This window comes from Cryptomeria japonica, chromosome 8 (genome assembly GCF_030272615.1).
Source record: "Cryptomeria japonica chromosome 8, Sugi_1.0, whole genome shotgun sequence".
In the NCBI taxonomy this organism is placed as follows: domain Eukaryota; kingdom Viridiplantae; phylum Streptophyta; class Pinopsida; order Cupressales; family Cupressaceae; genus Cryptomeria; species Cryptomeria japonica.
This window is the reverse complement of record NC_081412.1, coordinates 256228165-256243954: the sequence shown is the minus strand read 5'-3', so window position 1 is coordinate 256243954 and position 15790 is coordinate 256228165. Positions and strand designations below refer to the sequence as shown.

Genomic DNA, 15790 nt, shown 5'->3' with positions numbered 1-15790 from the left:
ACATTTGATGTTTCTGACCATGGCATTCCCTACCCTGCCTGTTACAATGCAAATGAAGAAGCCTTGTTCATAAATTATATTTTTGTTTATTTATTAGCTGTAAAATCTTATATGTATACATGAAATCTCATCTGATGTGTTTTTGGTGACCAGACAAACTGTATGGTTGGAATTGTGCACAATTTCAAACAACTTTCCAAGTTTAATCTGCGACAATTGACTGGCTTCAAACCATATTGACGTGCTATCTGTGGGTGTGAGCTGGTTTGAGAGCAATTATCGCCACTTCGCATTTTATTATCAGATGATGAAATCTTGCTGAGTTCAAGTCTTGTTAATAGCTAAGGAAATATGCATGTTGTTTTGCATTGTGCCCATTGCCAAAGACTTCTTTGCCATTTGATTTCAAATATAAAAAGGAGTTTTGGTGGTGTAGGAGACTATGCCCTAGTTCTAATGACATGCTTTACCTCCGCCTAGGCAGGAATTGAGATATATTGTCTTTTTTGGCATGGTTCAACCCTATATGTTTATATGCATATAACATGTGGGGTACCTCAAATGCAGAGTCAATATTGAGTGGTTTACAGCAGGAGGATATGGCTGCTGGTTTACAGCAACGTTTTTGTTCAAGCATATTAGATTTGTTTTATTCTTGATTAATATCAAATAGAATACTGTTTCAAGAGACTAAATTTCTGTTGAAATATTTAAAAATCTTGGAATGATACATAAAAGTAACTGTGCGACAATATTTTTCTGTAACAGTAGTTTTTAATATTCTATTACCATAGAAATTCTTTGGACATTGTTTCTAAGTGAATGTTACTTTGTGTAGTTGAATCATATGCCAGCTGTTTAATTCATTGATACTTGAAATTGATAGACAAATGGAGAAAATAAGGTTTCATTTCTGGAACGAAACCAGAAAGCACAATTATTTTCTGAATATTGAAATTAGGACAAATAACACACTTGATTAATATATTTTAATCATTTACTAGCAGAGGGATTGGGATTTTGATTTAGGTTTGCTAATATTTTGTGTCATTTTAGAGCCGTTGGTGCCCATTTTTATGTTATTATTTGTGATGTTTTACGTGTACAGCATATTGGTATTAGGGACAATTGTCAGTCCTTTTCTCAACCCTTCTCAATTCTGTTTTTAGCTTGTTAGCCAATAGGCTATATTTGTGAGGTTTCAGCCAAAAAGTTGCATGATACAAGGAAATTTTTATGGAAATTAAACGTCAATGCCAGAAATGCCTACTTGGAATTAATTGTAGGAAATGTCTTTTCTGCACCAGTGCATATAATGATGAGTACCATCTGTAGTTAGTGGCAGGTGCAGCTGCTTTGCAATACCCACATGATGCACATTTCAATTTTCATATATGACCATAAGAGAGTCAAGACAGGGCAATTAGTGTTGTGTGTTTGTCTACATATGAGTGGATAGTGATCCGCTGTGAGTCCTTTGTGGGGGATTAGTCATTACAGAGTTTGTGTTGAGTGTGTTGGTAGTCAATGCAAAGCTTGCTTTAAGGGAATAGCCAAACAGATGGAATCTGTGCCTATACTATTCAGTTTAGTTCAAGCCCTCATCCCCGTGTCCACCAAATGCCACCATTGCCCCTCCTTTAGTGTATGTATAAATATGGACCATTTTCAAATTAGATATATGAACCAGTTTCAAGGTTATGAACAATTTATACTTTTGTAGCAGAGAATTTCAAGTTCTATTGATGCAATTTTGTTTTGTTGCAATGCAGTCATTTTTTTGTGGGGAATGTGCTGTCATGTGGATACATCGTGCTTGTAAGACTTCAACAATGGTTAAATAACCGGGCATAATACCACAACTTAGGGGAACATCCTTGCTAAGTAGCCATCTAATTCATTACTGAATCTCATTTATCTATCAACTTAGGGATGTTTGACTTGAAATGGGTCAGCACTGTGTTCACTAGGAGCTATTTAGACTTTTGCTAATCTAGGCTACCTCAATGAAAAGTTGGAAACAAGTATTGACAGGAAAATACAACTTTACAACCCTTAAAGCATAATATTGATAAATACATAACTGAAATATTATTCAATGAAAGAGTTATAGTGAGCAGAGAGGAACTACTCTATTCTGTTGTGGCTGTAGAAACAATCATAGAATGGGATTTCTGTGGCCGCAGGAACAATGAATAACTGGAACTGCAACTATAAACTGAATGGAAACTATCTAATAACTGAATGTATTGAATCCTCACCAAGTAGGCCCCCCTTGGATGAGTCTTCCCAAGCTTTAACTAAACTCAAATATTCAGAACATCATGTTATTCATCACTTTATTCAAACAAGTATCAACATTTGCAGAAAAGCATTCTTTGTTTAGATAACTCGTATGTCCATCAGAATAGCGGATTACATATATCCATTCCAGCCCCTTTGAGAAGAAGGGTTGATGAATTTATAGGAAATAGAACTTTGATTAATCCTAACTACTTAGCCGCTCAACTCCTAACAACTAGGAGGATGCCTTTTATTGAAAACATGGAACATGGAAACAAAATGTTTGTGTTCTAATAGGACTTTTTGTTGAAATATAGCTAGGTCGTATCCCTTGATTGGGCCGAGCTAGCTTGGTAAATGTTTAATGGGCCTACTTATGTGATTATATTATGTAGCTTGTGAATGTTAAAGAGTAGGCCCTATTTGGGCGCTCAACATGTGATTCATGCTGGGCCCTAAATGGGCATTGTAACTTGTGATTCATGCTGGGCCCTAAATGGGTGATATAATGTAACTTGTTGATGTGATAGGGTTGACCCTATAATATGTAACTTGTAATTATTAGGGGTCAGACCCTATTTTTGGCGCCAACTTTAGATGCCTTATAAATTTACTGTAAAGGCCGACCTAAGTCAAATAAGATGTAAAAGCTCATATATATTCAAGGCAATGCAAGCATCAGTATAATATATTCACACTTAGCGAATTACCTCTGCAAGGTTGGCAAACTTCTATTGTATGTGATTTGCAATTTCCTTCATTGATCAACATCCGTGATCAACAATTCTGGAGTTGCACTCTAGGGCAGTGAATGCTTATCTGAAGCAGTGAATACGATGTGAAAATCATCAAGGCAATGAACTAAAGCAGATTCATCCCTCTGCCTTATGCGAATTGTCTACATCAACGAACCTCATCGAATTGTGCTTATTAGTCAACGATTTGTCTACTAGGCTGGGTGAAGATCTTCTGGGCCGCCGCATTTGCCTTAGGTCTGCTGGAGCATGTCAAGGCTGCCCAAAGGCTGTCTAAGTTTGACAACGATCTGCACATCACCCTGACTTCCCGATTAAGATAAGTTTTGCTATAGTTGATTTATGCCCTAGAAGGGTAAACTTGTAATCTGCTTAATCAAATCAGATTTGAGATTATTTTTGTTGGGTTTTTCCTCCAAGAGGGAGGTTTTCCTAGGGTATCACTGTGTTATGTGTGCATTTGTGTTTTCTTGTTCTTTACTGTCAATCTGATTGCTAAGTTTAACATAAAACTAACACCTTTGTTTATTGCAACAAATATAGCACAAGCTTCCCTTTGTTTACTCCAACATTGGACATACAAAATAAACGCATATTATGAAACAGGTAAGTGTCTTCTAACAAAACTATGAGTCTCCACGATTTTAGCATACAGTTGATAGGTTGACTCCTTCCAAAGTCTACTACATAAATGCTTGATAATGCTGAAGTAACTCCCCTCCTTAGACTCGGTTTGTTCCTTAATAAATGCATCCACGAAGGTTAACATGCAGGAATTTTTGTTTTTCTATCATTACTCAAAATAACACCATTCACATCATCCATGCAATTATTGACATACTCATAGTATTCATTAGTAGGTTTGGATATCATAGGATTTAAACAAGTCTAGGTCTATAACAAACTTAAAGCATAAAGTATCACGTCTTTTGAAACAAGGAAAGCAGTCATATTAGCATAAAAGTTTAAATAAAAAGAAAATAAAATGGGGCTCATCATCTCCTCCCAACTTAATCTCCTGCTTGTCCTCAAATAGGAGGTAATTGGCTGCTAGGCCTTTGGTTTGAAATCCTCCACATTGGTTTCTCCTGTAGTGTTGCCAAAAGGACTCCAATAAAATCCTTGATTCCTTGCTAATTTGTCCCATCTAGGCTTCTCTGCATCATGATCATAAGGCTTGTATTCCTTCCAATGTGGCACTGACTACCAAAGAATTGGTGGTTGAAAAATCAAGGGTATCCATCTTTCTTGTAATGCTTTGCCCAAATGTACATACTTAATTGCCCTCCTTACTGCTGCATGATAAATTTGTAGAGAATGAGGTTCTCTTTGCTTTAACTCAACTGGCAACCCATTCCATCTTTGAGTCAAATATCCAAAAACTGTCCTCGCTGAGTTGTTGGTTACATTTTCATATTCTTGATATATATTTTCTCTGATTGCCATGATTTCATTCTTCAAGGTAGGTTCATTGTTCTTTTGGTTCCATTCATAAAAATTACTATATGGATCCCTTGCCTCAGCCCGTAAAGGTAATGAAACATATTTTTCTAATTCTCCACAAGTCTTCAATTGCTCACCCCAACTGTTTTCGTTCTAAATATAAGACATGGGAGCTTTTAAGTGAATATCTCCTATGTAGAGCAATGAGTTCCATTGTGAGTCATAAGGAATAACATAATTATGCAAAGTATAGTTCACAAAGAAAATTTTTAGTCTCAGGGATGGATGACTGGTATGCTAAGAAAGAGTCATAAGGAGTTACAAGAGATGGATTCATCCCAAACAAAACTGTCGAAAACTGATAGGAGAAACATAACTCTCTTAAATGCAATGCATAAACTCTAGGCGGTGGTTTGCATTGAACAATTTGTGGAACTAAATTTATCACATTTTGCACTTTATTTTTCAACCCAACAATCTGTGCATCCTTTTTTCTAAGTTCCTCTTGTAGTTGTTCCTTGTCTATCTGCCATGCTGCTTCTTTTTCTTTTATAGCCATCCATAAGTTTGACGCCATTGAAGCCCATGAAAATGGAGGAGGTCTGTGCATTCCAGTTCCAACTCGTGTCCTTTAGGTGATCATTTATTTCCTTTTCCTATTTCTCTTGCTCTAGATTGACTTCTCCTTCAGCTTCATATTAGCCAATCAAGAGCCCTCCATTGTGCATTGAAACCTCTCCTACCTCTTTTGTTGAATCTACTTCTATAAATTTATTTTCTGTAGCCTTATTAGAAGATGAAGGCGTTTGCAAAATTGGAGACGGTTGATTGGAAACCATTCTTTCTTCTGGACTAAGGGAGGTATCCTCAGAATCATAAAGAATTGGAACACAGGTTTTCTTAGGGGGTATCTCCCTTTTTTGGGGCATTTTCGTAACCTTGTGGCTTCTCCTTATAGCCTTGATGGGGGAACTCTTTGCTTTCTTAGTGGTTGCAGGCTGTACCACCTCTTTAGCTTTTCTTTTCCTAGATACATGGTTTTGAATTTTAGCCATCTTTTTACCAGCAATCTTCTCTTTCCCTGTTGCTGCCATCCTAAGGCTTCTTGTGTTTGGGGTTGTAGTTGCAACAAGGGTTTCATTAGAAATAGGGCAAGAACTATCAATATCTACACTTTCTTGTTTAGAAGAACTTGTTCTATCCTTAGTAGGGTTTGGACTTGAAGGCTCTGTTGCAAGTGCTCTTGAGGAAAACGTGCTTGGGGCGAAATGTGTCCCTATTTTCCCTCTAATTTTATGTGTCAAAGGCTGACCCCTAGGTGCCACATTCTATGGTCTAATCCTTCTAACTTTCTAGAAAATCCTCCCATGTCTTTTTCGGATACGTTTCTTGTAGGGTTTTCTCAACCAACAATTAAATCAGACAATGATGTGAGACATAATCAGACTTAACTTTTTGAGTTTGGTTAGCCATTCTCTTCAACAAGTTGTATAGGAAATTGGGGACATTCATCACTCTGCCATGTCGAAGATGACTCAAAAATTTGAAGTGCATTGAATAAACCAAGGACTAGACCTTCACAAGTCAAATATTTTATGATGTAAACAACTATAGAAGCTCATTTTGGTGGCAAGAATAACCTCTGCGTTCCTTGATTGCTTACTTCCAATGGCGGATCCATAGGTTCTATGAACTCAACCCTTCCTAACCTAGCATCATAGTTTTGATTGGAGAATCTAGGTAACCCTATAACTTCTACTATTCTCTTCTTAGTAACTGCAATTTTAAAACTTTTCACTACTGCTTCATCATTCTTGAGAGTGTGAACAAATTGCATGGCAACTTCATCGTTGAAGTCATGAAGCTTCAAGTAGTCAATCCATCCACAATCCCTAAATACCAGCTCACATTCATCATCTCCCAAGATGAGCTCATAGTCTACTGGCTTGGATAGGGGGACCACCCATCTTCACACAACATTCTTTCTACTTGCTTTTGGACTGTAAAATCCAAATATAACCAAGCTTCTTATCTTTCCCTCTTTCTACACAGTTCTGCAACTTCTCTTTTTGGCAATTTTTTTTCTACTTGCAACAATTCACACCTTCCAAAGTTTAATTATGGCAACAAAAGGCAAATTGTTGTGAATAGTGGGTTCAAAAATAATAGGACAATATGTAATGCCCTCTTGTTGAAATATGATTTATTAATAAATAATAATAAATTAAAATATAAATGAACAAAAATAAAAGTTAATGTAATTAAAATTTAGTTAAATTTAATGAATGGTCAAAAGGCATGAAATGAAAAGTTATGACTCCCTCAAACATTAGATATAAAAGGGAGAGAAGTTCAATTGAAAAAAAAAAAGAGTGGAAAAAATGAAGAAAGAAGAGAGCAAAGGAATTAAGGAAGCATTAATGAGAAGAAGATACAGAAGTGACTCTTACAAAGGGGCATCAATGATGAAAGTGTTGTCACCAAGATTGCACCCGACTGTGCTCAGCTGAAAGCTCAACAATCTTGTGAAACATTGGAAGATTTCCAGGTCTGTGGGTTGCCTATGGCAGAAATCGACTTCCAGAATGAGCTAGTTCTCTTGGTGAAACCTCCTAGAAAATTAAAATTGACTAAGAAAAAGGATAAAGAGCTTGCTGGAAATTAAATTCTTACTACTATAAGAAGGTGATGCACCAAAAATTGTTGATACTACTTGCTTTCCTAAACTTCTAGCAGCTTCAAAATACCTCAAAGATGTTTCACAACTTAATCTAGACCACTAGTACATCAATATTTCATATAAAGGTTCTGATTTTTTCAATGTTTGTTGAAGGAAAAGATGTTTTTCACAACTATAAACTGATTGAATAAAAATGAACACATTCATATAACCTCCACCAATATGGAATTATATTGTATTTCAAAGCATAAATGAGACAAAAAATAAAGGATCTATAAATAAATCACAATATTTTTATCAATCATTTGCACATGACAAAGAAAAGACAAGAAAACTCTTGAAGGAAACCTGCTGTATTTATTGAGTAGTGAAAGAATTTTTCATTACAATGCTTCAATGCTTGAAAAATAAAGTGAGTTACAATACTTTTTTGCTGTGGATGCAGAGAAGAAAAAGAAAGAACCAACTTTGAAAAAAAAAGAAGAGAGCCTTATAGGAAAGAAGTCTAGAAAGAGTTGGAGAAGAATTGATGCTTAATTGCTGTCTCCACCTTGTTTCTATCTTCCAATCTGCATGAATGATGCTTGGGGGTCGAATTTGAGCTTGAAGCATGCAAAAAGACAAAAAACTGTGCCAAACTGAGAGTTAACTGCTTGAAAAGCTGACTCAACTAATAGCCAACCCATGAAGAGTCACCAACGGATTATGAACTGTTGTAAGTTAACCAAAACTCCACTAGTTCAAGCTTAGGTCTGTTTTGATGCATTGCAAACTCCACCTCTTGCAATTGATGATGATCTCTAAGAGTATTGGGTCGAATTTGAGTCTTATCATGCAAATAAAAAGTCAACAACTTTGTCAAATTGATATTTTAAGATCTCAAACTGAAGTCTACTGGTGTACACATGTAATGGTCTTCTTAACTCTTGTCAAGGCTGCCAATAAGAGTTCAGATCTACCATTTTAATCTTATTTTTAACAATGAAACTCAAGCATCTTAATTGGCTACTAGGGCTTCATATTAATTTGCATTTACACCAATATGTCTCTTAGGTTGCACCACTGGATTACTATACTAGCTCATGATAACCGTGCACACTTCTCTTGGATAATGACTGTCCATAAATGGCTTTGAAACCTCACTGTTTCATGCAACTCTCTGACTGTACCTAATGCACTAACATGTCAAATTCATGACTGCCTTACTTCAAATTTACCCTATCAATCACTGTTGCTCATCCATACCACTGCTTCATGATTGCTACAAGACTGTTTTTCATCTTCAAGAATTATGACAGTTTCTTCATATTGGTCAATCACTATTAAAACAGTGATAAGGTCTTTGTGGTGTGACCTAAGATAGTTATTTGGTCACTGTTTTTCTCTATAATGAAGCCCTCCTATGGATGATTCTTGGAGTTGTCTTCATGTCATTATATCTTTGGTCATACTATGTCCTTTGGGACTATGAAATGCTGCTACAGGTGTATGGTGCATTTGCTAACCCGTGGGCCATGATGAATACTCTTCTCTAAACCATTCTCTCTGCTCTGATTTGTATCTTTGCTTTTGGTTTGAAAACTGCTCACTGTATTAGGAAGGGTGTCTTTAGGACCTATGCATTGTTGTCATGACCGAACAAGACCGTTCTTTTCAATATAATGATGCCTTTTGTCCTTTGTACCTGTATACTGTAAATCTGGAAAATACCTCTAATTTAGTGACTGCACTCCAATATTTGACCAATTTACATAGGTCACTGCTATCTATGGCTTCATGGACTGCTACATCAGTGTTCTTGAAAATCTTTTTTGTCCTTAGGGACTGCACTATAGCTTGGATCTCTGTGACTATGAATAATGTGATAACTCAATGATGAATGAATAGTACCAAACTGGTATTGAGAGGGGAGGGGGGGGGGGGGTGAATCAGTATAGACAAAAATACAGTCTGAAACCGGTTTGACAGCAAATACTCCAAATGACTGGCAAATAGTGACACTGGTTGAAACAGAGTGCAACCGGTAAGACCCAAAACAACTAAAACAATCATAAACCGGTTACTCACTTAGCTTTCCTCTTAGCTCAATACTATAGTACCATTACACCCTCATGTATGAATAGGTAAACTATCATCAGATCTTCACAATAGTTAGTTCAATATGTTTTATAGACAGGCATAAAACACAGAACCATCATATGCTTAACAGGCAGTAACAAAGCATCACACATGACACACATATTTTCATGTGGAAACCCAACTGGGAAAAACCACGGTGGGGATGAATTCCCACAAGCTGCTTTTTGAACTCTTTAGAAGTCCGCTCTGTTAGGAGCCTTGTCCGGTTAAAGACATTACAATAGGTTTTGCTAGGAACCGATCCTGTTAGAGATCACTCAGTTAAGGGTTGAACCCAGGTAGGGTTACCTTGTTAGAGGATTTCAAGAACTCAATAGCTAAAGGATCTCCAAAGCTCTATAGCTTCCCAGAACTCAATAACTTCGAGTTACCCTGTTAAAGGATTTGTATCAAGCCGGTTAAGGCTACCCTGTTAAGGGATTTCACAACTATTGAAGTGGTTAAAGATCAACAGGAATTACAATGATCTGGTAACAACACTCAATGCTAATGCAGATCCATCTTGGCTCCTCTTCACCTTCTGCACATTCACTTTGCAGGTATCTCTTCTCTCCTTTGGTCTGGCAAGAATCACGTATCACTTCACTTGGATACACATATACAACTTTTGCGAACAACTTTAGAAAGAAACACAACATCGACCTTATAGAAAACAGACAGGTCGGTAGCAAAAACCCTAAACCCTAAACCTGTTAGGTTAAGCAATTCAAGCGGTTCAATCCTGGCCGTTGAATCATACTGCATTAAATGCAACAATCTTGAATCGATCTCAAGACATTCTCCATCGTCCATTATCCACCGATTTCATGGCGGCTGATAACCCATCACGCGTTATCATCGTTTAACAAACTTCGCACATTCCCAAGGTGGATAGGGATAGTCTTCTTCATGCAAGATCCTTCACGCGCATAGGGCTTATGTGGCAACACGATCTGTTCTCCGTTATACTGCTAACTCATCACACAAAGATCACCGATTGAGTCACACAGGCTTGAGGTACTCCAACCGAAAATCCTGAAGTGGAAACTACCTACCAATCGGTAGTCATACAATGCTTCCATGTGCCGGTTCCCATAACTACATGCCGGTTCACCTTGAACAAATATACCGCTTCACTTTGGCATATATACCGGTTCACACATATGCCGGTTCTCTCTTCTCACATATCACATATGCCTGTTCACTTCATATCACATATTGACATCAATGACAACATACAATATCATTATGTCCTCATACCGGTTCACATAATGCCAACATAATGCTCCATCCTTGGCTTTTCACTCTATTTACTGCTCCGAGGGCTGCACTTTTGACAGTGACTATTCTTGAAATGAAACCATCTTTTCTCTATGTGCTCTGTTACCTATACTGATCACTCCATGGGGCTCACTATAAAAAATGATCTGAGACTGTGCTTGTTGGTGATACTTGTGTATTTAATCTCTCAAATCTCATTGTATTCATGAGACTATGTTTTCGATTTACTTTGTCTTGTTATATTCTTGCACTAGTACAATGATGATATGCTTGACCTTGAGATTATCCAATCTCCTTGTATTCTTTGATTGCCCTTATACCTTTGTGTATTGCAAAACTCCATTTCCTCTGTCATCTTCACTATCACCCATTTGATGACACTTCTATGGACTCTAGCATCATTGTTTGCACTCTTATGCTTGAATGTTGGCAGGTTGGCTCTAAAACTGCATGCACTTGTATTGTGCCTAGGTTTGATTATAATCATCTTTGTCACCTTCTTTTTCTGTTCTCTAGGACTTCATTGATACCACTGTCCTTTTACTATCATAACAGTCTTTTGAGGGACCGATTTTGATCTTTGTGGAGTTGATTGTCTTGATGATTGTGTGTCAAGAAGGTTCTCCTCAGATGTATGAAGACTAGCCTTTTTCAACTGTTCATTCACTACTTCCATTGTGATTGTCAGTGATTGTGAAGTGACTGCTTTGAGGTCATATTAGTTGTGGCGAATATGTCTGAGGGTTAGGTCTGCAACCCTGCCCTTGTCATGATTTGATCCTTTTGGTATCCCTTGGAAATGTGCATATAGTTTTACTCTATGTGCTGCATCTTTCTTGCTGTGTATATGCCTTGTATTCCTTTCTAGGGTTATGATTTGTCTTTGGCAAGAACTCTGTCTTTGTCTCTTACAAATATTCATGGCTGTTCCAAGATTCTAACTGTCTTAGTTTACTGTCAATGACTATCAAGGGCAAGACTTGTTACTGTGAATGCTGCTACTATGGTGTTGACAGTAAGCTTACGATCTTATGCATTTGCCCTTACACAGTTGTACCTTGATATTTGCCTTAGACAGTCAAAAGATTTCTATTCAATAGTTTTGAGAAGATATTGTTCATATTGCCCGGGCTTCTCCTTTAAGATTCCACGGGTAACTTTCTCAGCAGTGATTTGTCCGTGATCCATTGATCTAACAATTGTCTTTTTGAGGATGACTGCACGAAACTTTGACTATTATTTCACAATGATCTCTTTGAACCTCCTCAGGGTAGATGGTAATGAATCTTTAACCTGCTAGGTTTGACCTCCTATTATGACTATCAAGTTTTGAGAGCGTGCTAATGACTCCTTTTTTTTTGATCCATTTCTATCATCTAATGCTTTGACTTCCATTGAATACCCTAAGGGCTGCACCTTTTGACTACATTGCCTCTGCCATAAGGCAATGTTGGTGAACAGATTGTCCTCTTACTTAATTTCTTTTAATTTACTCTATGCCCAATGTTATGAAGAGAACAAAATCATTCACTACAGTTGAGAAAGTATTAATTTTACTTTAACTTCCTCTCTGAATTTTTCTACAGGTACAGCTCCCTTATCTGATTTGCAATGAATTCAACTTTTATAATTACACTTTTTCCTGAAAGTGCATAAGGTTCTCTCAACTACTCTTAGGTAGTGAGGTAATTACAAAATACAGATCGCAAATGAAAAGATTCACATACATATAATCAACAAAATCTATCTCAAAGAATGGATTTTCTGCTAGATTTTCAACATATATCAAAACAGGAAATAGATGAACTTACGACTAACCAACAGCAATAAGGAAATTTCGAATCGCCGAATTATCTCCACAAAGTGATAATAATTCAACACTCAGAACGCAAAGTTTCAAAGCATAACTCGAAATTTTTCATATATGTATATCCAACTTCAATGCACAAAGTCTTTGGAAGCTAAAACATGCATATACTATCCTTGATCACTGTACTTCAGAAAAATCTATCTTAAAACTATATTTAACTTGCTATTCTTTTCTCCTCTATTGCTCATCCCCTAAGACCGTTTTATGCCCCAGCATTTATAGTCGGTTTTAAAATCCCGAAGGGCCTCCCTTAAAACCCATCCCTATCGGGTTAATACAAGAAACCGTTATGAAACTAGAAAGCAGTTATAAAAAAGGTAGAACGCCAGCGGGTGACGATTCAGTTCCCACTATATTCGCCGGCTTCCTCCTTATTTCCGACGGTTTGTCGTACCAGCTTCCAGCTCTGGAAAGTAGACATGAATTCCTGCGTGGCCTGTGAGTGCGGGTTCTTTAAACTCATCAGCCGGGCTCTACATGCATCCTTCTGCCACCTATACTCCTTCATCTTTAGGCTCTAACATGGCATCAGCTTCTCATTGAGGTGCAACATGGATTCTATACCTGCCAACGAAGTGAAATCATCGACCTTGGGCGTTTCTTTATCTCTAATCTGTTCAACTGCTTCGGTGAAATTTTTGGTTAACACTTCAATGTCCATGCTACCTTCATCCAATCGTAAGATGCCTGTGGGGTTGACAATCTTCATGTCTTTAACCAGTTCCTTATGCATGTCTGTGATTTGATTCTTGACGCCTTGGACCTCTTTGATGGCTTCTTTGTAGATGGACTCCTTCCAGCTCATATTACTTTTCAGGATAAATAATGTGCACGGGTCCACGGCTTTCATGGGGTTTTCACTTAAGAATTTGAGAACTCCAAACTTTTCAACCTCAGTTACCCGGGAAACTATGGTTTGGCACCGTGACAATTCTGTCTCCCATACTAGTATCAAAGTTTGAATCTCCCTGAGCAATGCTTCACCCTCGGAATAGATACTAGTAATTTCGGAAATAAACTTATTCCCTTGCTCTAATATGCTATTTTCCCAACTAACCACAGCGTCAGACAACAATTTTCCCTCTGCATCTGTTTCATCAATTGCTGGCTTTCGACGGAATTTGGATCGAATCGCTGAGGTAGCTGGATTATTGGGTTAGGCCCTAAATTAATCAGTGAATTGATGTATGTGGCCATCGTCACCACCATTGCTTTCAATTCTTTCTTCTCTTTAGAATCTTTTTCTGATTGAGTGAGCATGTGATCAGCAGAAAATTTAAAGAAATTATTACCAGTACTCCTATTAAGGGTACCTAGTTCAATAGAAGTGACTTTGAATCCTTCCTCATCCGGGTTCAACTAAAAATGAACCATCTTCGACGATTCCCTGTGTTTTGAACTTCAATTTGAAAGAGCTAATTTGCTGCAAGGTGAGTCTAGAATGATCCCTTTTCAAGACTTCTTCTTCATTTTCACAGTCTTCCCATAGATCTTCTAGCTGCGGAGCAACTGATGAGTTGATTTCAAGGCCGAGGGTCAGAGCTGCATATCCTTTACTATCGAAGTTTCTCCTGCTGCGGTAGAAACCAAGATTGAATCCCAGCAAATTGCTTCCGATGATGGAAGCGTCATTCATGTTATTACATACCAAAGAGTGCAGCTTAATAGGGAAAGCCGTCTCCCATTTCTCCTGAGGGAGATTATCCTTAATGACAGCAGAAAGTTGCCTGCACAATTCGGCTAAAATGAAACAATCAAGGGCATATCGAGGCAACCTCACAGGTTCTTCCTCAAACCCTCCGACTCTCAAATATGTGAACCTAGGAAACTGAATAAAAGAACTCCCATAATGTTGAACCAGCCTCAGCGATTCAGAAGAGAGTCGCGGCATCTGAACACCTTCTAGAGCCAAATAAATGTTTTCAAACAATATATCATGCACCTTACGGAAATCCTCCAGAACTCTGTCTTTTTGCAACAATGGACAATATTGGAAGATGGTCATTTCCTCATTCCATACCTCATGCGGAAGAGCGGCGAGATCACATGTGCAGGCAATACAATAAGTCAAATATGAGGCCATACGAAAATCTTCTCTAGACTCTTTGGCGTGTTTGAGCTGGCTTCTCAGGGAAGTGGCAATAATCTCCGCCCAATCCATCCATTGTTCACCTTTTAAGATAATTTCAATGTACCTATACATCCATTCTTCGAACAAACATACATCAGCTGAACCTTTCACCCTGTGTAATAATACCACCAGGTCGTGTATGTGGGGTTTCATGTGGCTTCTAGTAATGACCTTCGGGAGTCTAGACCCACCTCCATAGTTAACCTTGGTCCATTTCCTGGCAAGGGTGTTTCGGTACACACTAGGGTTTTCCCGATACTCAGCTTCAGTTTGAATGGGTGAGAAAGCGGCAAAGGTACTTGCTGTTAATTTCAAAACAGAAGAAATGGTTTCCCTGGAGACAGGAAGTATGACATTACCATTTTTGCTTACTATGCTCTTGCTTCTTACATCATAATGGTCAATGCAAAGTTGTAGGAGTTCAGGGTTTACGAAGGCGGGGGGAAACGCAGCAGCTTCAATTAACCCGCTCGTTAATATTTCCATACATCCCTTAACCTCTTCCGTATTCGCAAGAAAATTTGCTTGAAGATTTTCCACATTTACCCCTTCTAAATTGATATCACAAAGCACTGGTCTTTTACATTCAAGGCTAGAAACATTACCGAGAAAATGCATAACCGACTTCATTCTCAACTTAAACAAGCAAGACCTCTTTCAGACGAACCTTTGAAAATAACAGTTTTGCAGAACAGAACAAAGGTTGCTAAACTCTCACCTGTTTTCCATTGAAAAGCAAATAATCTCCTCTAGCTTCCCTAACTGCTCCTTCTCTCCGAAATCAGACCTCCTCTCCTTTATCCTTTTTCTTTGTTTCTTGGATAACTTACCAGGCAACTGAATGAAAATTTATCACAGGGGAACTTTATACATGGGAAGATCGGATAATGATAGTTCATCGCCTCACATCAAGATTGACATGCTCGAGGCGTCGATGCATAAATGCCTCGATTAATGTTTTACCCTTTCGCATGAGTTAATAATAATTGATTTCATGTGATATCCAGTCATTCATAAAATGAAGGTCTACTCACACTCATAACAATGATGCCCTTTTCCTTGAAAAAGAAATAAAATCTTTTGATTTGACATGCTGACGGGACCATTGATTGCTTTGAGAGAAAGGCGGCGCATCGTACTCCAAAAATAAACTCCCGCCGTCAATACTTGCCAAAAACCACTTTGAATAGGCTTAAACCGAGCTTCAAAATGGTTCAAAGTATTTCAAA

General features: G+C 37.8%; 1 protein-coding gene across 2 annotated transcripts in view; it reads left to right on the top strand.

The window, feature by feature from the left end:
* LOC131059984 (uncharacterized) overlaps positions 1–806 on the top strand; it is a 31517-nt gene extending 30711 nt beyond the window's left edge. The window contains exon 8 of one of the 2 annotated variants that reach the window (XR_009110266.2): positions 154–287. Coding sequence is in view for 1 of the 2 variants with exons in the window: in XM_057993056.2 (XP_057849039.2) it covers positions 154–240 (87 nt within the window). In the remaining variant the exon portion in view is untranslated. Of the gene's footprint in view, positions 1–153 lie in introns of both variants that reach the window. The other variant, XM_057993056.2, reaches the window with a different exon arrangement.
* The last annotated feature ends 14984 nt before the right edge of the window (positions 807–15790 follow it).